At 40.6% G+C, this 22,825-nt stretch overlaps 1 protein-coding gene across 2 annotated transcripts in view; it reads left to right on the forward strand.

Moving 5' to 3' along the window:
• Positions 1-22,825, forward strand: part of APP (amyloid beta precursor protein) — a 200,645-nt gene that overhangs the window by 104,212 nt on the left and 73,608 nt on the right. For both annotated transcript variants that reach the window (XM_030943771.1, XM_030943780.1), the window contains exons 4-6: positions 4,351-4,463; positions 5,849-6,042; positions 14,058-14,257. In XM_030943771.1, the coding sequence (XP_030799631.1) occupies positions 4,351-4,463; positions 5,849-6,042; positions 14,058-14,257 (507 nt within the window). The remainder of the gene's footprint in view (positions 1-4,350; positions 4,464-5,848; positions 6,043-14,057; positions 14,258-22,825) is intronic.

Here is a 22,825-nt window from a genome sequence, read left to right on the forward strand (position 1 = left end):
ATACATGTTGTGGTGATGTGCAGTTAAAAGTGGAAAGTTAAGCAAGAAGCGATTTGCAGGATGTTGAGCAGGATGTTGGCAGCCTTCAGTTAAATGAGTGATGGGCACATGATGGTGAGTTTTAACGTGGTAACACAACCTCTACTCAGAATTCCCCTTTAGGGCTGTTTTCTCCAGATGGCCAGACACCCATAAGCCAGCAGGGTCTGGTTTTAACCAGCCCTTCCCTGCAAAAGTGGGTGGGCAACTACTGGAACAGAAATAGCTGTAACACTGGTGTGTTGGATAACCTGAGAGGATATATGTATTTATAAACTCATCAACAGAAAAATGGTGCCATCATGGTTTATTATTAGAGTACCTCTGCACAGGACATACTTCCAGCTGTAATCAAAATACCAGAGATGCTGAAGAAGGCAGAAAAGTACTGTGAAATAGTGATAATATAAGACAGACAGAGGTAGTGTTGTTGGTGGTAGTGATACCAATGCTTTGTGGTTGGTACAAATTTTGCAAGCCCCCCCATCCATGGTCTGGTCAGGGTTTACCCTGACTTGCTGGGGGATCAGGGGCAAAGTGCTGGTAAGGACAAGGGGACAGCTTGGGGCCAGGGAGGCTTTTAAGGCAGTGCTGCCACCTAGGGAAGTGCTGATCCCTTTAAGCAAAACAGGCAGGGTGTTGAGGACCGGCCCAATATGATGCAAAGTCAGTATATTGCTGTGGTGGAATTAAAAATATTATTGGAGTTGAATTTGGTAATCCCATCAGCTGATAGTAGAAATTACAACCAGCACTGGTCTGGGTTGCTCCATCAGTCAAAGAAATGTAGTAATGCATAGCTCTCTCTGTCGTGGTATGTACTGGCAAAGAAAAGCAGTATTACAGTTTTTCCTTATTTTTAGAGCCTCTCTTTGGATGTGCAGGATTGCTCTCCCTTCGTGTGTGCTTGTTTTCCCAGAGTAATCTGTGGGTTACTCACTCAAAAAAACAAAGAATCCTAGAAATCTTATGACTCAGCATAATTGAAAGTTAAACAAGTACAGGAACAATACAGGCTAAAGCTTGCTTGCAAGCCTAAAGTGCTAGAAGTGCTTCTTTCTGATGGATTTATGTTTCTATTCGATTACTCTCTCTAAGCAAATTAAACATTGCAGTTGTCAAGTGACTTCAGTCGAGTTTGTCAAACTGCTACTTGAACATTAATTTATTTCAAAAAGAAACAAAAAAATAGAACAGAAGTTTAAAGCTTTGTGTTTAAACTTTAGTAGTAATTATTGTGAAAGGAATGAAAAAGGTTTCTAGAACATTAGCTCTGTGTATGTCTAAATAATGGATAGAGTTAAATTTTATTTGTAATAAAAATAGAATTGAAGGCAATAGAAATTACATGTAAAGTTGCAAGTGATTGCTATTGCCTAGATTTTCACACACCTAATTTACTATAATTCTGTATGTTGGAGGAGTATTACCATGAGCAGCCATCCTTCTCCCCACGTCCTCTGTTCCTTCCAAAAGACAGAGGAGGGCTTGTTCCAATGGATGCTGTGAAATTCAGCAATTGTTTGCAACATGGAGCCTCATCTGAAATGAGAATTTGGGTTACTGTGAGGATGCTGTTGCCTTATTTTCAAGCAATATGATTCTATAAAGCAATGCACATTTTCTGTGTGCTAGTCAAATCTAACACTGTGTCTTCACTGACATCTGAACATCTACTATTTCTGTAGTTATTGTTATGAGTTGGTTGATACAATTAGATGCTCAAAAATTAATGTGCTTTATTTTAAATTATTGCATACTCATGCATACTTTTAATGACACTGCAGCCCAAACTGCTTTGCCCAGAACTTTGGACATACAGCTTTCCATCTTCCATTTGGTGGATGTAACTTGGTGGTACATCTGATTGTGTTACTTTTCACAGAATCATGGAGTGGGTCAGTTTAGAATGGACCACAGAGGGCCATCTGGTTCAACATCCCTGCTCAAGCAGGATCATCCCAGAGCACATGGTGCAAGATTGCATCCATGTGGTTCTGGACTATCTCCAGTGAGGGAGATTCCACACCCTCTCTGTGTGGTCTGTTCTAGTGCCTGGTCACTGCACAGGAAAGAAGCTCTTCCTCATGTTCAGGTGGAACTTCCTGTGCATCCGTTTCTTCCTGTTGCAGAGCCTGGTGCCTCCTCTGACCCCTCCCTGCAGGCACTGACAGACACTGATGAAGTTCCCTCTCACTTGTCTCTTCTCAAGGCTGAACAGCCCCAGCTCCCTCAGCCTTTCCTCGTAAGAGAGAAGCTCCATTCCTTCATCATCATCTCTGCAACCTCCGCAGGACCCACTGCAGGAGCTTCATGTCTCTCTTGCCCTGAGGAGCCCAAAACTGGACACAGCACCCCAGATGTGCCTCACCAGGGCTGAATAAAGGAGCCAGGATCACCTCCTTTCACCTGCTGGCAATGTTCTTCCCAATGCATCCCAGGATCACATTGGCCTCCTTGGTCCCCAGGGCACTGTTGTCTCAGGGACAACTTGTTGTCCACCTGGACTCCAGGTCCTTCTCTGCAGAGCTGCTCTTCATCAGGTTGGCCCCCAACCTGTGATGGTGCCCAGGGTTATTCCTCCCCAGTTGCAGGACACTGCAGTTCTGCATGAAATCATCATACTCTTGAGTCTTCAGCAAAGCCTCTGTGTGCTTGTCCACTGCTCAGGCACTTGACTAAATTAAAGCATTAGTAGTTGCCAATTACTTATGTCCTGAGAAAGTTCAGGTATGTGCCAGGCTGGTCTGCAAAAAGCTGCAAATTTATGCAACTTCCGCTGCAGGATTTGTGTGTGACACCACTGGGAACTGAGACTTTGTTAAATGAAAATGCAAATTTTGTATTTAGGGTTACCAGAAAGTGTACTTACTCATTTTTGCAAGGCAATTTTGGACACCTCTAGCAAATGCTTCTATTAATTTGCAGGCATTAGGGTGTGCTAGGGAAGCATAAAAAGAACATTTTCCCCCTAGTTAACTGACTAAGTTACAGAAACTAGTTGCTATTTCCTAGTTGACTAATTGACTTTAGGGCTTCAGATCAAAGGCGCTGAAATTGAGCGAAGAATTTACTGTGAAATGCACATCTTGGTGTGGTATATAGCAAAGGTTTGTTTGTTGAATTCTGCTTTTTTTCCTGTGTATTGGTGTTGGTTATTTTTAAAACTGACTTTTTAATTGTAAGCCTTAAGGGCCACTTCATCAACTTCCTGAGATAACTCTACTCAACAGTAAACTTGTAGCCATTTCATTTTGATCAATTAACCTATTATTGCATCCTAATAGTCATTGGACCATCTTGATTCTTTCATGTAACACAGACTGTAGTTTTTTGTAGGCTACAGACATGTGGGCTTTACGGAGCTGATTTATGCCAGCTGAGTCATGTGCTTTCACAAATCAGTATATGTTCAGTATATACACTTCTCTAAAGTACTATGTGATTTCCCCTTTAAAAAATATCTTTGAGAAGGTTTGGGGTTATTAATTTACAACATCAGAATTGTACAGAATTACAATGATTTTAGTTTAATAAATCATGTTACTTAGCACCTGAGTTTCTGAGTACTGATGCTGTGAGCAGTGTTCATTTTGTAAGCATGTAAATAAATTTTTGTTCTGCTGTTGAAGATGGCACAATCTCTTTGGTCAGTTATGTCCTCGGGAAAAAAGGCTCTTCACCCAGTTTGATCTGACCAGATTTTCTGGTGGTCATGAATTATCTTTGTTTCCTGGCTGATAAGCTCTACTTGCTTATCAACCTTCTGGGCTAACATGAATGCATCTGGGTGATGAAATGAGGATGCAATGAAGAGGCTGCAGCAGCAAAAATAACTGAGTTGACTGTGTTGCTGTTAGCACTGTATCAAAGGAAATGTTCTCAAATGCTTTGAAACAAGGTGATGGTGTTATTTGTTTTATGTAGAACACTTCATACCCTTTCCCTACTGCTAGTAAGATACAAAACATAGTTGTCCCTCTCTGCCCCTGTAGTCCCCTTCCTGGAATTAGACCTGCCAACTCCTGACTTCATGTTGCACCACACATATCTGCAATGGGTCCTGCAAGTTTTATTTTGCTGAGGTTTTCATAAACAAATATATATGAGATCAAAGGCTGGAGCTCCTTTCCAATGGTAAGCTGAAAGATGGTCATAATTTGAAGCACCATCTAGAAATTGTTCCGTTCTCTGCAAACCTGCCACTCATTCACAAAAACTGCTAGGAGTAGCTAGAGGTTTAACAGGGTGAGATGTTAGAAGTAAAAGTAACATTTCTTGGGTGTTAATTTCTTTTATTTTCCCTTCCAGTGGGCGAGTTTGTGAGTGATGCTCTTCTGGTGCCGGACAAGTGCAAGTTCCTTCACCAGGAAAGAATGGATGTGTGTGAAACTCACCTGCATTGGCATACTGTTGCTAAAGAGGTACATTCATCTGTCTTAAAATTTCCTGCCTTGCTTCTTTAAAGCTGTGTCACTCTTCTGAGGATGATTTAAAATATAGCAGCAACATGGAAAACAAAAAGCAATACTTTCAAATGTTTGAGTGAGAAGCATTTTGGGATTTTTTGTAAGGTAGGAAATGGGAGAGCACAGCAGAGACCATGACTGAATACTTACCATTGACCTTTGAACATTGACCCTCTTTCATAGCACTACTTTTTTCTTCACAATCACTCACAAACTCACTGTGTTTTCTGCTTCCTCCATTTTCCTGTGTTAGCACTGGAACTAAATGCCTAGGATTTACCTTGAATCATTATCCTGGGTGGATATTATCCAGTATTTATCATGGATGTTGGTGTGCCAGATGCCCACAGAGATCAAACAGGCCTCAGGGAGTGCACTATGTGAAATTCAGCAGAAAAGGGTAGGAGAGCTGATCAAACAAGGACTAGCCAAAGGCATTTTGCAGGCACAGAGTTTTTACAATTTAACCGTGCTTTACTGAAAATAGAAATGAACTTAGTGTTACAATTGCTAATGTGTTTTGGAGTTTTTTTCCTTACACAGAGAGATTTAGGAATAAAAACTGAGATGAATTTACAGCATTTCTGATTGCTGGCTTTTTTGGAACCTCTTAGCTTGTACGTTATTCCACCTTCTGGAGATGAAATTTGAAATGGGATCAGCAGCTTCTCAAATTTTCGGTTCTTGTTTGAATTATACTTAAATAAAACATGTAAGGCACCAACCTTCACACAAAGGAATTGTGGTTCATTTTGACTACTTGCAAACTTGAAATGGCAATGGCCTGGAAGGACATCATCACTGTGCAGCACTGAACCATTTTCCTTCTTTCATCTGTCACACATCACTGTATGTTTAAGGTATAATTATGCCCAGCTGTTTTCCAAACAAAGCTAGGAGGTACTGTACTGGCAGTGATGTCAGACCAGACACAGCGTGTTTCCAGTGGAAGAGGTATTTCAAATGTTGATTTACCTTGAGGCGAAGTTTTCAATAGCATAATGCATCAGGGTTGGGATTAACCCATCAAATAATTATTCTGTCATCACGTTTTCTGTTTATGAGGCAGAGCCTGTGAGGATTTTAGACAGGAAGATTTTCTTCTGGGAAAGACTGATAGGAGAGCTTGTTGCTTGCAGTGGACACAGGTAGGGAGCTGCTTACAGTAAAGTAGTGAATGCAAGTGTGATCTTTCTAATTTCAGAGATGATGCAGTTTGCCAGCTTTAACTTCCCAAGGCAGTATGTAGTCCCTTCATATTTTCTCAAGGTCTGTGAGATTTTTTAGTCTTCCTCCGTGCCATTATTGTTGCTGCTTTTCTTTCCCCCTCTTTTCTGCAGTCCTGTAGTGAGAAGAGCATGAATCTGCACGACTATGGCATGCTGCTGCCCTGTGGAATTGACAAGTTTCGTGGTGTGGAGTTTGTCTGCTGCCCCTTAGCAGAGGAAAGTGACAATCTTGATTCAGCTGATGCTGAAGATGATGATTCAGATGTCTGGTGGGGAGGTGCAGATGCAGACTATGCAGATGGAAGGTACAGTGACTTTGTACTCTTCAACTTGTTATTAAGATGCCAAAAATCTGTCTAAAAGACCTTGGCATAGAGGAGTCTTTGTACCTTATACATGAACTTGCATTTACAGTGGTTGAAAGCATTGATGTTCTACTCCTTTTATTTTTAGTTTTCTACAGTAAAGTTTATTGTTAAAAAATACACTTTTAAGGCACACTTTTTAGTGCCTTTATCATTTCTTCAGTGAGAATTATTGCCATATTTATAACAAAAATGCCTACATTCATATTTTTGACAAATAAATGACAAATGGAGTATTCATAAGATGCTTCATGTGCAGTCTGGGGTACTGCAGCAAGTATCAGCTAACATAATCAGTGGAGTTCTTGAAATGCCTTCATTCGTAATAGGCATTAGCTGTGTGCTAGTTATTATTATGTTATTATTATATTATATTAATTATATTATATTGTTATTGATGTAAGAACATTTTTCTGCTGACAGTTTCTAAACATGATCTAAAAGAAAATGTACTTTATTATCTAGCCTTTGACAGATTTGTTAATTTGCTGCTGTTGAGAAGGAACATGGAGGTTTCCTTTGCAAGGCAGTGATGGGTGAGAGGATCCCATCCCTGTCCTTGCCCTTCCCGTGCCCTGTGCACATAGGTTAATCTTGAGCCAGATATGGGTTATAACTGTGTTGTAACCACTGTTGTTACCACTGAGTGGTCTGGTGCTGTTAAAGCCTTTTCATATTGCTCTCCTGAGCATGTCAGACAGCAATTGGAAGAGCAGAGTAACATAAGTAATGTCCTTGCAACTGGATGCCAGCAACTTGCAAAGACGGCTTTCTTCATAAACTAAGATCGGTGTTCAAATTCTGTTTGTGCTCCCCAGGCTTTCATCACTTTATACCGTGCTAATGCAGTGTTTCTGCTTCTTTTTTTGTATAAATAATGCACAAAATCTAAAACTTGGGGCTGATTGCAAGTGGTTTCAAGAAATACCCAGAAAATAAATGGGGACCAAATTATGTGAATAATGCAGAAAGTTAATAGGTCTGAATTGTGTTATGTTTGGACTTGCTAATAATCTAGATGGAAGCAATTCAAAGAATAGTGCAGAGATGAAGGACAGAGACTGAATTGCTGTAATTTGATGCAATCAGGTGGCATTAAGACCTAGAATAATGAGAACATATATAATGATGGGCAAGTAAATCTTTCCTGACAAAGCATTGGTAAGTGTTGCAAGGTAGAGTCCTTTGTGAATAATGGAAGAAATTTAAAATAAATACTTCCCAATGGTAATTTCCAGTTTTCTGTCATAAACAGGAGTGAATGGTCAGACTGTTTGATGCAACAGCCTACATCAAAGAACTTTACATATTCCATATTGATATCTTTGGACTTTCTTCTGATTTGTATGTCTAACAACTGTCAGTGTCACAATTTATAACCCTTTCAGTAGGATTTGTAAAGCTGCTTTTGGGCTTTTGCTGTGTCATTTCTGTATTTTTAGTTTAGATTTTGATTGGGTGTTTAAATGTTCTCTCATTGTAAGAAATGAGTGCAGACCTTGTTCTAATGGAAATGTTTGGTTTTTTCATTATATAAAAATATGTTCACACAAGATAGATCTATCCATCTATCTTAAATATCTATTAAATATATAGGTAGCATACTTATTATATTTACACACCTATATATAAATTACATGTCTTATATATACAAGATCAAAGATGCCAAAATATTTTGAATAAAAGAGCTTACAGGCATATAAAGTACTTGTTCATAAGACAAATATCCACTGTATTTCTGTCTTTTTTGTGTTTTTCACTGAACATTTAATTTACTATTGTAGTCAGTTTTCTTCCTCATAATCCTTAATTCTTCCTTAATATCTGAAGAGATGAGTTCAAGAATAATTTCATGAACTTTGTCTTCTCTAGGAATGGGAGCTGTAATTGCATTTCAATCCATTTCTGAAATTCCAAGCAAATACTGATTTTTTTACCCTCCCCTCCCTCAGAAGTGCTTGCAAAAGGAAAATGAAAGTGCCCTTCTATGGGGCACTTGTCCTTCATCTGCAGATGAAGAGCCAAGTAATTGGTAGTCCTTTTAGAATGACTCACCCATTTCTGGCTGCCTCTTAAGCCAAGTACATTTAAGCTCTGCGTATTGCAGCTAGAAATACTCTTGAATTTTAGTTATATATATCTGTGTAGGTTTTTAAAAAAACTTACATGGCAGTATGTGGTAATTGAAATATTTTTTATGTGTATATTTATTCATATCTGAGCATATGTTTGTGTGGCTATCAATATATATATGCCTTAGTCCTAAACTGATTGTGAAGGAGAAAGGAAATGTGAGGTAGGAGAACACTTTGCTAAAGCTAAATTGCCAATATTCTCTGCTATTAAAGCACATCTGTTTAAAGTGCTTACTCAAGTCTACATTAGCCACCTTACATGGGTACCCAAGTCAAAGTCAAGGTGACATGTTTGAGGCGGAGGTGACAAGCTGAAAAGCAGATGATTATATTCTTGTTTCTCAAAACTATGACAGAGCAGAATCCAGCAAATGTGGGTGAACTATTTCAAGATAACTTTATATCTCAAGCTATCAGATTTAAATTTCAAAATATTTGCATTTGTGGTTCTCAGTGTGTAGGGGAAATCACATTGCAGCCATTCAGTTAATAAAAGCCCATTTTCAGACTGTTGTGTTTTCACCTCCAACAGTTGTCCCTGAGGCACTGTATTTTTTTTTTAATTGCTTTGTCAAGGGTGTTTTCTTCTCCACAGGGGGAAGAAAAGCTCAGCTGCGTGTTGTAGCCACACTATTAGAGGGGATGTGAAAGTACCTTGGGCTGCAGTGCCTCATAGTTGGGTGTTCTTCCCACCCAATATCTGACCACCACCTGGGTCTGGATGTCAAAGGATGTGACTTGCTTGTTGGGACTTGTTGGCAGTACTTGGAGGAAGGTGGGAGGGTGCATTTTGGTGATATATGTACCCGTTTTATTCATGAGGCCAAGAGGCAGGATCCACATGTGCTTTTGAAATTGTCTTGTCATGCTCATTGTGAAGTAGTTTTTAACTCTGACAAAGCGGTCACAAGCAGTTTTAAGCAGTGGAGTTCCTTGTTGCTGTCATCATCTTTAATTAAAATTTACCTTGAAGTCTGCCTGAGGGACAGTCAGATGTAGGTGCTGACTTTCAGTATAACTGCAGACCTCTCCCAGAATAGCTACAGCTCAGTCAAGTGACCTGCAAGCTCTGGCTGCTCTTGCAACTCAGCACAGCCTGGTGGCCCTCCTGCCTGTGTGTGGGAACTAGCTGGAAGCTTTGGTGTCCTTGGTGTCCAAAGCTGAACATCTTTAGGAGTGATGGCCAAACTGGAAACTTCCAGGTTTTCTCTGTTGTCTTGGTTAGAAAGGCAGGTACCTGCTAAGAAAGGCAGGAGCCTCCCTTGAAATGGAAAATGTAAACCCCTTCTTCTCCTAATTATTATAATTTTTGAAATTAAGGAGGCTCTCAGGCAAAGATATGAGAATAGGAATAACAGTTTTTTATTAGTATGTATAATAAAGCAAATAAACACAAATAACAACTATGGCATTAGCAACAAACAGAACCAGAAACCCAGTAGCAGCCTTCTCAGCTGCAGTCACTTTCCTCTTTGGTGCAGTGATGGTCAGAGCTGGCGGGGTGGTGATGGCCCCCGGTGGGCACGGCGGGTGCGATGATTCCCCCGCGGCTGGTGTGGAAGAGAAGCTTTGCTTCACAAACCTCCTGGGGCAGTTGATCCCGGTGCCTCAGCAGGACACTCGGAAGCAGCAAGCTGGGCCGGCAGGATGTCAGGCAGGGGGTGGGGGGCTACAGACCAGCATAAAAGTCAGAGCAGTGCTGAAGAAGCAGCAGGGGTCAGGCAGTGGCAGCCGGGCTCCCAGCAGGGCAGGGAGAGGCAAGCTCAGGATCTCAGGCACCTGAGCAGATGGTGATAGATCCCTCTTTTAGTGAGGTAGGTGATAAGGAGGTCTCAGTTCAGGGGTTGCTCTCAGGAGCAGAAGCTCACCCCATGGCAGAAGAAGCAGCTCCAGGCTGGGCTCTGGCCGCAGCAGCGAATTGCTTTTTCAACCATCCTCCTCTGAAGCCAAGAGAGAGAACTAGCAGTTGTCCTAGCCCCATCTTCTGTCTCTCAGAGAGAAACTCTCAGATAAGAGAAGTGCAATCGGATGCCTTCTCCTGAGTTTGGCCACTTCTTTTTTTTTTTTTAAAGTACTCTGTTGTTAGCGTTTCTTAGCAATTTATGGGAAAAAAAGCTATACTTAAAAAAGCAACAAAAGGAAAGAAACCTAACCCCCAACATTATCCACCCCAAATTTTTTCCTGTACCAACATGGTACATTAAATTTAAACTTTTAAATTATATACATACATGCAGTACCTTATTTGTATACATATCTATAAGCAGATATGGATACAGGCACAGTATCATGGGTAGTTCATGCTAAAATAAGGTCCTCTTAAGGTATGCATTGGGTCTCCCCATTCTTTTGCATCATCCACCAGGTGCAACCTTGTCCATGAGCAAAGACAACTCCACGCATGGGATTGTCCTTGCTGGAGGGAGAATTAACCCAAACAGTTGTTTTCAGTGTACTTCTCATGTACCACTGGAACTTTATCTCCATCTGTTGTTTGCAAGGGCTCAGATTGGGCAGGGCCTGCTTTGTTGTTGGAACTTTGGGTGTTCACTAAACATGTGGCCTTTGCTAAATTAATCTCCCAATCCTTGAAACTCCTCTTACTCAGTGCCTTCGAGGTGGTTTTAATGAGTTCATTTCATTGTTCAACTTTCCCAGCCACTGGTGCACAATATGGAATAGGATACACCCGCTTAATGCTATGTTCTCTAGGTGTTTGTAAGGCTATTCTAGATATAAGTCCTGTTGTCAGACTCAATTCTCTTGGGGGTACCATGCTTCCAAAGCACTTGCTTTTTAAGGCCCAGGATGGTGCTCCAGACAGTGGCATGAGGCACAGGGTAGGTTTCCAACCTTCCAGTGATGGTTTCTACTGTTGTGAGCACATAGCGCTTCCTTTGGCAAGTTTGAGGCAGTGTGATACAGTCAATCTGTAAGGCCTTCCTATACTTATATTTGGACCACTGCCCACCATACCATGGGGGCTTTACCCGCTTGGCCTGCTTGATCACAGCACATGTCTTACAGTCATGGATAACCTAAGAAATATTGTCTATGGTTAGATCTTCTCTTCAGTCTCATGCCTACTTATTTCATTACATTTCTGCCCTGATGACTTGAGGCATCATGGGCCTATTGAGCTAGGAATAATTCTTCTTTGAGTTGCGAATCTAAATCTGTCTTTGCCACCTGTATTTTCACAGCCTGGTCTGTCTGCTTGTCGTTTCAATATTCTTTATTAGCCCATATCCTGGGGACATGGGCATCTACATGACAGACTTTGTCAGGTGGCAAGTCTCTATCCAAGTGGCAATGTCTTTTTACTCATCAGCAGCCCAGACTGATTTTCTTCTGTGCTGCCAGTAGTGGCTTTTTTCCAACTTTCCAGCCAACTCCTCATAGCATTGGCTACCATCCATGAATCGGTATAAAGGTAGAGCTTTGGCCACTTTCTTTCAGCAATGTCTAGGGCCAACTGAACAGCTTTAAGTTCAGCAAGTTGACTTGATCCACCTTCTCCTTCGGTGGCCTCTGCAACCTGTCATGTGGGGTTCCATACGGCTGCTTTCCACTTCCAGTTCATCCCTGTGATGCAGCAGGAACCATCAGTGAAAAGAGCGTAGCATGTTTCCTCTGCTGGTAGTTGGTTGTACGGTAGAGCTTGTTTCTGCTCTTCTTTATCAGTGAGACCAAAGTTTTCACCTTCCAGCCAGTTTGTAATTATTTCCAAAACCCCAGGGCGATTTGGGTTTTTAATATCTGCGCACTGTGTGATGAGAGCAATCCACTTGCTCCATGTGGCATTGGAGGCATGGTGGGTGGTGGGAACCTCTTCTTTAAACATCCACCCCAGCACTGGTAGTCGGGGTGCCAGGAGGAGCTGTGCTTCTGTGCCAGTCGTCTCTGAGGCAGCCTGGACTCCTTCATAGGTGGCCAAGATTTCCTTCTCTATGAGAATGGAGCTGGCTTCAGACCTTCTGTAACTTTGGCTCCAGAATCCTGGTGGTCAGCCTTGAGTCTCCCCAGGCACCTTCTGCCAAAGGCTCCAGGGTTCCCGGCTGCAGAGTAGAGCACATTCCTCACCTCTGGTCCTGTCCTGACTGGGCCAAGGGCTACCACATGAACAATCTCTTGCGTGATCTTGGCGAAGGCTTGTTGCTGCTCAGGGCCCCAGTGGAAATCATTCCTCTTGTGGGTAACCAGGTTGAGAGGGCTCACAATTTGTCCATACTCAGGAATGTGCATTCCCGAAAAACCTATGGCACCTAGGAAAGTTTGTGTTTCCTTCATGCTGGTTGGCGGAGACATTGCTGTGATCTTATTTATAATGTCATTGGGAATCTGATGCCATCCATCTTGCCACTTTACTCCCAGGAACTGGATCTTTCAGGCAGGTCCCCTGACTTCGCTCTTCTTGATGGCGAAGCCAGCTTCCAGCAGAATCTGGATGATCCTCTCTCCTTTCTCAAATACTTCCATTGCCGTGTTCCTCCACACAATGATGTCATTGCAGGTGAATGATACAGTGGAGATGGTGAAATTTCCAAGCCAGCTTTTAGAAATCAAGAAAAATTTAAAGAGGAACCAAGTGGGTTTGTGCCCCTTTTTAACTTTTTCTCCTGTGTAAATGGAAACAAGTCATCTTTCATGCAGACTCTTCTGCAGTGTGACTTTAACCACATCTATTCATAAAATATACCTAAGTTTCCCCCAGGGGAAAGCTGCAGTATTATTTGAAGTCTCTCTTGTGTTTCTGGAGGCTTTCCCTGGGGAGACGGGAACAGGGAAATCATTCTTGTTTGTATAGAGGCTTAACTCCTAGCAGAGTCAGGTTTGTGGCATATGAAAATTTTATCGACACGTTTTAACTTCTTAATGCCCTGTTAAAAAGGAATCATATTGCCTTCTGTTTTGCCAAGGTTGCTTTCAAAGTTGTAGTAGGCAACATAATATAAAATGAAATATTAAAGGCTTGATCTCTGAAATGAGTTGGAGAAGTTGCTAACTTCACCTAGAAGGCTGTTCAGCCATATGTGATGCCATGAGAAAGATTCACACCCACTTGTGCTTGAAGTTGACAGAAAGTCACTATGTGACTATGTTTCACCTGAAACCTTGCCACAACAGAGCATTAAGCTTAAGAAATATTTTGAAGGCAACAGTAGCAGTAGCTGAACATATATTTTTTGACCTGTTGTCTCTATCACTCAGAACAGAACTAAGAATTATCCCAGAAGATTCTTGATGTATTAATCCACCAAATGCATTGGCTAGTCAACTTCAGTATTTCCTCCTGTTGTCCTGTGGAAGTGTCCTTTCCATTCACATAGCACTTGTAACAGCAGAAGGAGAAACTCTGTAGTCAGTAATTTGAGGTCAGTTCAACACTTGGTAGCCCTCTATGAAAGGCAGGCAGGGAACCTCTAGATAAGCTGTCTCTTGAGAGAGGCAGAAGAGTTCCTGAGGAACTTCTTTGCTTCTTTCACATCAACTGAGTGCATTTTGTGCAAAGTTGATCTTCTTTCAAAATAAAATTTGGTTGATGGTATCATGGAGTGAGCATGTTTACAGTATTATTCAGCTGTCAAAATATGGGATGCTAATGTTGACCTTTTTTTTTCTTTAGACATTTCTTAAGCATTTTTATACTTTTTGGGACATTCCAGAGTCCCAGGTTCTTTCTTTTCTATTTAAAGGGAAGGGAGGGAGATTAAGAAACAGGTAACTGTTTTCATTACAGAGATTTCAAATAAAATGTTCTCTCATATGACCTTGAAGTAATTTTGTTGCTGACACATCATGATAATTTTTTTCATTTAGCGATGATAAGGCGGTAGAAGAACAAGCAGAGGAAGATGAGGAGCTAACTGTTGTGGAAGATGAAGATGCTGATGACGATGATGATGATGGTGATGAAATTGAAGAGACAGGAGAAGAGTATGAGGAGGCAACTGAAAGAACTACCAGTATTGCAACCACTACCACCACAACTACAGAGTCTGTGGAAGAGGTTGTCAGAGGTAAGTTTGTCCGGCTTGGGGCTGCTTTGCATATTTGCACTTTACAACAAAAAAATGTTCCAAACAGCAAAATAACCAAAGCTGCAGTGTTGTTGTGCTTTTTGGCTCCTGTAATTTACGTGTTTAATCCCCTCACCTTTCCCTTTCCCATTACAAATATTCTGTGGGGTTAGTTCTGCCACAACCCTTTGGATTTTCTGACCTCCAGTCCTCCTGGTGTGCAGATGCTACAAGGACTGTCTGTCGTTGAATTGTGTTTGTTGTGTGTGTTGTTCGCAACATTTCTTGTTCAGAAACAGAAGGGTTGATTTTATTTTAAAGTAGCATTAAATACAATTCAACTGTCCTGTGTAGCAAATAGGACAGGAAAGTGTGTATGATTTATCATGCACATGAGTTTCAGAAGGATATGAAGTATCAGTTCCAAGCAGGAGGTATCATGAGCTGGTTTTGTCCCTCATATTAACAGCAGTGATGGGTCATTTTGTGTGATTCTGTTGTTGTTTGTTGTGTTTCTCCGTGAATTAGTAATTCAGTAAAGTTAGACAAATTTAAAGTAACTATGCAGAAAAAATGAACCTAAACTAATGAGTTTTATGTGTGGGGAAGAAAGAAATAGGAAAAAATAGAATACATGGAGTGAGAAAGAGCTCTTCTTTTCTAAAATTTAATTTTCGTTATATGTTTTAGTTCTTAACAGGACTGCATTTTAAAATTTGAATTTTACACTAGTTCATGGTCAGCATAACAGCATAGTTTTTTTAAATGCCTCATTTCTCCTACAATGCATATTGGAATTAATTATCCTTATTTTTCCATTTTAATAATACAGTTCAGTGTGGTGTAAATCTAAGTAAAATAGATCCCAGTTCTTCTACAATGCTTACATCTTTGCTGATAAATGCTGGAGATGGTATTAAAAAATGGGATTAAAGACTACATTTGAAAAGAAAGGAGTTGTGACATGCAGGAGGCAGAGGGAAAATGATAGAAATTGGGGCTATTGTGAAGTGAGGGAGACAATATCTGGCCTGTCTCACCATGCTTCCCTATCTCCTGCCTCTGGGTATTCTTGAGACTCCAGTGAATTGGAGTCCCACATTTGGCATGTGGCAGTGGCCCTTCCTCTTGAGCCTTGGTTCCAGTGTTTGTCAGAGGAGAAGGCGCTGGCTGCAATTTATCACACCAGGATACAGAAGCATGCCCAGGGGATGCTTTGGGAAAAGCAGAGTTACTTGCTTATATTTCTCTGTTCAGTCTACATGGAGCACTAAAGCTTCGCTAAAATCACCAGCAAATGTTTCTTTCTAAGGCTGGCAACTTAATCTTGTGTGTTTCTGTCTTATATAACTGTTGAGTGTTTTGCTCAGTTGTTGGAGAGCCCTTTCAGTGAGGAGGGGGTAGGAGGAGTTTATATCTTTAAACCAATTAAACATATTTCCATATGTGAGCTTTTACCCCCTGGGGATAAAATGCCCTGCTCTCACTGGTAAATGACTATTGAAAGGAAAAAAAAAGAAAAAGAAGAAAAAAGTACACTTGACTTTAATGAGATTTTAGATGAGTGGAAATGAGGACAGATTTGGTAGAAATATTTCTTTACTGAGCGTGATGTTTCAAAGAGGTTAAGATTTATAGCTTTCAGGAAAGTAGCGTACAATCACCTGAATATAAAACATAACATATAAAAGATGAGGTGAGCTATTGAAATGACCTTTCAGAAGCCCTTTAGAAATATATTCTGCTGATCATGAAATGATCGCATGTTGTTTTTCCCAAGTCTAATATTTCCCACCTTGTGTGACTGTGAGGAAAATATGCAATACAAGTCTTCAGCACAGTTCTGCCAGAAGCCTTTGGCCTTCCTGACCTTCAGCCTTGCTGGGACATGCATGGTGTAGGGACTGTCATGGAGAGTAAGTGCTGTCTGACAGAGATGCACTATGCAAAGTACTTGCTTATTTATTCAAGTAGAAGTGTCCAAATGACATAGCCTTGATTCTTGCTTTTGCTTCCCTTCCTGCACACAAGAGAAAGCTTCCTACAGGGTTTCTGTCCTCCTGGTGCAGGCAGCAGATCCAGCATAGGAACTTGTGTGGTGAGCATCTTGCTGATGCAAGTGTCATTGTAAAAGACAGTGTCATTGTAAATGAAAGAGGCAGAGGGACCTTGTTGAGAAATCTGTATTAAGAAGTGGTCTTTACAATGGAGACACCCTGAAAGCCTCTCTAAAAGGATTGAAGTGTCAGAGCTTCATTGATGTGGACTGAGCTCTGTTCCAGGCTGCCTTGCCCAAGCTCTAGTTATAAAACATCCTAGGATGTTCTTCACAGCCCTTTACACCCAGTTTTATGAAGCTGTAACTAATATTATGTCTTCATCATTAAAGAATGCAGAGAGTGGATTTATCCAGTTTAAGAGGAGCTGCTTTTCAAATGGACAACTGTTGTAAAGCCATAAATTAGGATCTAATTGTGGGCTGGTACTGAGCCCTTTCTCTGCCAAATGAGTGGAATGGCTGCCATCAGCCATAAATAATTGAAAAGCATAAATGCAGTGTTATACTTTAAAGATACTTGAGCTATTGTAGAATAAATTTTTCAGGCAGTTTTATTTCTGTGCATATTTTAATGAATTGTGACCAAAATAGTAATAATAGAACCACTTACAAACTTATTTTCAGTGAAAAGGAAATTAATCTTTCCTAGAGAATGAAAAAGGTCCGTTGGCAGGAGGATAGTATTTTCATTCTGCAATAACCACATTTCTATGTGTTTATTGAAAAAAGTTAGTAAACTTTCCATAGGGCAGTATTTGCCACTATTCACTTTCCTACCTTTTGTGAGAGATGATCTTTACTCTGAATTCATATGGTGTATAGCAGCAGACCCAGTTTAAACTTTTGGGTGTGCTCTTGCTGGGCTTCAGATGTTAAATCCAGACAATTGTGGGTCTGAGACTACAGGGATTCAGATGGTGAAATTAGTGTAAAATACACATTTTTCACCTCTGGTCATGGGGAGATGTTAGCATTGAATTTGTGCTGAAGAAAATATGGCTCATTTATGAAGCCCTGCTCTTGATTTTTGTCTCTGTGTGGAGCAAGGGAAGTGACTCTGATGGCCCGGATTTAGGTAAAGGAATGGTTTAATTTCTGCAGTCATTGCCATGGTGTTATGGGTGTTGCAGAGCTGCTCCTGAGCATCCAGGTTCCCGGTGATTTTTCCAGCATGTGATGGAGGCAAGCAGGAGCACTGCTTCCCCCATCATGTGCAGTTGTTTGGGATTTTGTTTCTGCTGTTCTTCTGCACAGGACAGCAGAAGGACACAGGAGGGAACAAGAAAAATTAGTCTTAGCATACAACAAAGAATAAGCAGTTTTGGCTTAGTGCTTCCCATCAGAATCACAGAATCACAAGGTTGGAAGAGACTTTCAAGATCATCAAGTCCAAGCCATGCCCCAGCACCTCAACTAAACCATGGCACCCAGTGCCACATCCAGTTTTTTTTTAAACACATCCAGGGATAGTGAATCCACCACCTCCCTGGGCAGACCATTCCAATACTTTATCACTCTTTCTGTGAAAAGCTTTTTCCTAATATCTAATCTATATTTCCCTTGATGCAGCTTGAGACTGTGTCCTCTCATTCTGTCAGTTGTTGCCTGGCAAAAGTGACCAACCCCCACCTGGCTACAACCACCTTTCAGGAAGTTGTAGAGAGCAATAAGGTCACCTCTGAGTCTCCTTTTCTCCAGGCTAAACACCCCCAGCTCCCTCAGTCCCTCCTCACAGGGTTTGTGTTCCCAGCCCCTCTCCAGCCTCGTTGCCTCCTCTGGATGTGCGCATCTCAAGGTCCTTCCCAAACTGAGGGGCCAGAACTGGACACGGCACTCGAGGTGTGGCCTCACCAGTGCCCAGTGCAGGGGGAGAATGACCTCCCTGCTCCTGCTGGCCACTCTGTTCCTGACACAGGCCAGGATGCCATTGGCCTTCTTGGCAACCTGGGCACACTGCTGGCTCATGTTCATGTCAGCCAGCACCCCCAGGTCCCTTTCTGCCTGGGCACTGTCCAAACACAGTGTCCCAAGCCTATAACGTTGCAGGGGGGTATTGTGGCCAAAGTGCAGGACTCAGCACTCGGATTTATCAAACTTCATCTTGTTAGACTCTGCCCATCCATCCAATTGATCCACGTCTCTCTGCAGAGCCCTCCTACCTTCCAACAGATTGACACATACTCCTAGCTTGATGTCATCTGCAAATTTACTAGTGAAAGACACAATCCCCTCATCCATGTCATCAATAAAAATATTGAACAGAACTGGCCCCAGCACAGACCCCCGAGGGACACCACTGGTGAGCAGCCCCCAGCTGGATGCAGCACCATTCACCATCACCCTCTGGGCCCGGCCATGCAGCCAGTTCCTAACCCAGCACAGAGTGCTCCTGTCCAAGCCCTGGGCTGTGCCAGCTTTTCAGGGGTGTGCTGTGGGAGACAGTGTCAAAGGCCTGTCATCAAGTCAATCAGATCCCATTAGAGGAGAGCAGTGGGGTCAGCCCAGCAGCCTGGAAGAAAACACGTGGCAGCTTCTCTGCACACCTGCCAACAGATGTGGGGGAATCAGCAGCATAACCCTCACCTACCTCCTCCAGCAGTGTAATACTGCCCTTTATCAGTTGGTGTTGCTTTCTCTAATTCAGCTGGATTTCTTTAGGAAGTTAGGAAACAATCTAAGCAGTCCTGCTTCATGTGACATTTTGACTGTATTTACTGTCTGGAGTTAGAAGTGAGAGACCATATGCCAGTTTCCTAGCAAGAGAAAAGTAGCCTGATGTTGGTATGGTAGGTCTTAGTGTCACTGAGCCATCATGAGTGGTTTTCTGCTGAAGATTTTTAACTGAAAGACTTGAAATCCATTCAGTGACTCCTGCTATATATTGTAAAGCAAGCAGATTAACCCTGATTGCCGCAGCTGTCAGCTGGGGATTTGGGGACAATATTAGTAGTGTATGCTACATTAATTGGGGTTTTTTTCACACTCCATAGCTTTGCTCCATTTTCATAGAATCATAGAATGGCCTGGTTTAGAAGGAACCTTAAATATCACCTAGTTCCAACCCCCTGCCATGGGCAGAGATGCCTCCCTCTAGACCAGGTTGCTCCAAGTCCTTCTCATCCTGCCCTTGAACACTGAGTGATGGGGCATCCACAGCTTACCGGGGCAACTTTTCATCTTTGAAAAGTTACCATCTTTGTACTGTAGTAGTAGTTCCCTGCTCTTCTTCCTTGCATGCAAGGCTATGCAGTATGCTTTATGTGGAGAGGGATGATGTGTGATTGCATTTCATATCAAGAAAACATGATCGGTTGCTATATAAATAATACACATTCATTTAAATCACTGGGATTTTTTGCTATGAGATCTTCATTCAGAATGATCATCTACTGTAATTTATGAATGAGAGCTGATAAAATTAACCTAATGGATTTGCATTTATTGCTTTTAATTAGACATTTTAATTTAAAACATAGCTATGCCCCCATAATATAATACTTTATTATATGTTGTAATTGGAGGAAATATTTTTTGTAATCTGGTGATCTTGTTGATGGAGATGCAATACAGTACTACCTTTTTGGGTCGAGGGCAAAAGTATTGAAATACTAAACACACTAAGAGTGTTATTTTATGTAAATTGGAAGGTGGAGAGTAGTTTCATTTGAAATACATCCTGCCAGAAAAAATTACCAAGAATCTGTTTCCCTAGAGAAGATGTCATATTATTATACTGAAGCAGTAATTAATTCCAATTTTTTTTCTGAAGATTTTGCTGTGTAAAAAGACTGGAATGCACTTCCAAGCTAATCCTCATACTCACTGTCATGCCATGTTAGCAGAATTGTGATGTTATGTGGAAAGATTACCTTTTCTAAAACACATAAATTCATTAAACTGTATTAGCCTAGATTTAAAGTCAAGCTGGGTTTTTTGTCTGCTTTCTGGCCATCAATGGTAACTTTATGGCACTTTAGTTCCAAATATAGTTCTGTTGTGCACAAGAAATAAAAAATATATTTTCACATATTTTTTTTCGCTTCAAAACTATAAGGTTTTGTATTCTAGCCAAGTATACCATTAATTTTTTTTAATATTCTAAATATGCCCTTGCAGTAGCTTAAGAATAAACATTATAGAGATAATTTCATCTTGATTACACAGGATGGAAATTACAATTAAGGGTATTTAACAGCTTTGGAGGAACTGTCCTCAGTATTGCATTGAGAAGTCATAATTTGGCTTTTTTAACTTCTCTCTGTAGAAAAGCATTTTAGCAATTGTGTCACTTGTGCACCAACTTTAGTCCCAGTGCATGTGCCAGCTTCACAGCTGTCTTCTCCTAATTCCAAAAGCCTCTTCTGAAATTAGCTCTTGTCTTTGAATACGCAAATTAAAATTTGGTTGCCTCTTCCAACCATATATTCAGAATGAGGAAGTTTTGTTTCAGTGAAATTATCTTCACATATTCCCTTTTGATTGATTCATTGAGTAAAAACAATTGTGCCTTTTTAGAACACAAAGAGTACAACTGAAAGAAAAACAGTGCATTTGCTCTTGCCTAATTTTTCTCAGCTAGTTTGAAAAACAAAGACTAATATAGGGGCATATATATTAATGTCCTCAAACTATAGCTCAATTCCTGAAGATGTGAAAGCCAAAATTACTCCAATTGTGGTGTTTTATATACTAATGCCTGAAGAAGGGGAGCATATACCTCATGATACACATTTCAGAGATTTACTCCTTTGGCCTCTCTTGCATTTATGGGTTACTTGCTCTGTTCTTCAGTGAGATATAAATGGTAAAATAAAAGATTTGATCCCATATACTTAAACAACTGTTTGAGGTCCTCATTTAAGAGGTGTTCAGGACACAGTTTGAATGGACAGCAAACACACACCAGTGCTAATGGGCTTATTCAACCCTCGGTATGATTTAGTTGTGTGTACTTGATTGTATCAGCTTTAAACTTGCAGGGCTGGTAGTACAGAAAGGCTCATCAATACAATATATTTTCCATTACCATGGCTATATTTATATTTATCAAGACCTCGCAGTATTTATAAGTCAGCATGATGGTACCTTTCTTCTGTAGCATTATGGTAAATAGGTTTCTCAGAGATGTAAACTAGACATGGGAAACCAACTTCCAAGACAGGTCAGAGTTAGTAATCTAACTCCTCCTATTGGTCCCTTTTTTCTTAGATCTCTTCAAATTTAATTTCTGATTTAAGATTTGGGGCTGACTGCCAGTATGAAATGAGCTAGGTTCTCATGATCATGTAAATAAATTCAAATCCTGAAAAAATATTGAATAAACTTGGTACTTACAGTAAGAGAAATATGTAAATATAGCTTTAATTATTCTCCCTCTTAGAAGTTTGTTTTATTTCCAATTTCTCAATTGAAAATGTTACGAATTTAAGTCCCATAAGGGAAAAAAAAAAGCATGGAGTTGAGATTTTGAAGTAAAGAAATTATAATTTCACTTTGATTTGAAATTGGTTTTCTTCAAGTAGCAGTAAAAATAAATGGTAATGAAAAATTTAAACTGACATTCAGAACCATATTTTATATTTCCCTCTGTAAAAAGTGATCATCAAAAATATCTAAGATGTTTGCACATAAATTCTAATGAGCTCTACTTACAGCATTTTGGTAAATGAGTGCTTATGGAAGTACTTTGTACAAAGTCAGTATAAATCAATGTCCACATACTTAAATACTGTATTTCCTAGGGTGCTGAAGTCTGTGCTTTTCCAAGAAAAAATAACACAGTCTGTGCCAATGTTTAATGTAACTGGTTCATTTTCAGTATTCGACTACTTAATTTAAAAGCAAATCAACAAGCTTTGCCATAGCCCTGTTCTTCAGGGAGTGGTGCTTGCTTGGTTAGAAACAACTGGGTTTGCCCTGACATGCTGGAATAAATACAAGAAGCTTGGAATGGGGAAAGTTGACTAACATTTTCCTGGTTATTTCAAAAGTAATTTGTCATGTCTAAGGTTTTGGAGAACAGAGGTATTGACATCTGTGGTTTAGGACACAGGATGAGAGAAATTTGACTATTGGAGTAGAATGGTTTGAAAACTCTCCAAAAGCAACTGTTCATGAACCTGAGTTGTTGCAAAGGCTTGTCCTCTTTAATTGTATGCAATTTCTTGAAGCTAAAGGCAGAAGTTTGTCTTTGGAGGGGGAAGCATTGCATTAGTAAGCAGATGGGACTCCATTTCTTTATGCAGAAAAGCCTATTCTTTATTCACATAACTCATTTTTATACAGTTTTCACGGACCTCATGTTTTACTCCATTTACTCCAGTTGGCTAGTAGTTTTCTTGCCACTCAATTCGTTGGGTAGTAACTGGCATTCTGCCTGTCAAATATCCCTAATCTTGGATTGTTTACAAATCTTCTTATCTGATTCTCAGGGGAGAGATCTCTTGCTTATTGCAGGTGCAATTTTTTTTTTCTACAAGTATTGGTTTTTATGCGAACGGATACTTATT

Source organism: Camarhynchus parvulus, chromosome 1 (genome assembly GCF_901933205.1).
Source record: "Camarhynchus parvulus chromosome 1, STF_HiC, whole genome shotgun sequence".
NCBI classification, from domain to species: domain Eukaryota; kingdom Metazoa; phylum Chordata; class Aves; order Passeriformes; family Thraupidae; genus Camarhynchus; species Camarhynchus parvulus.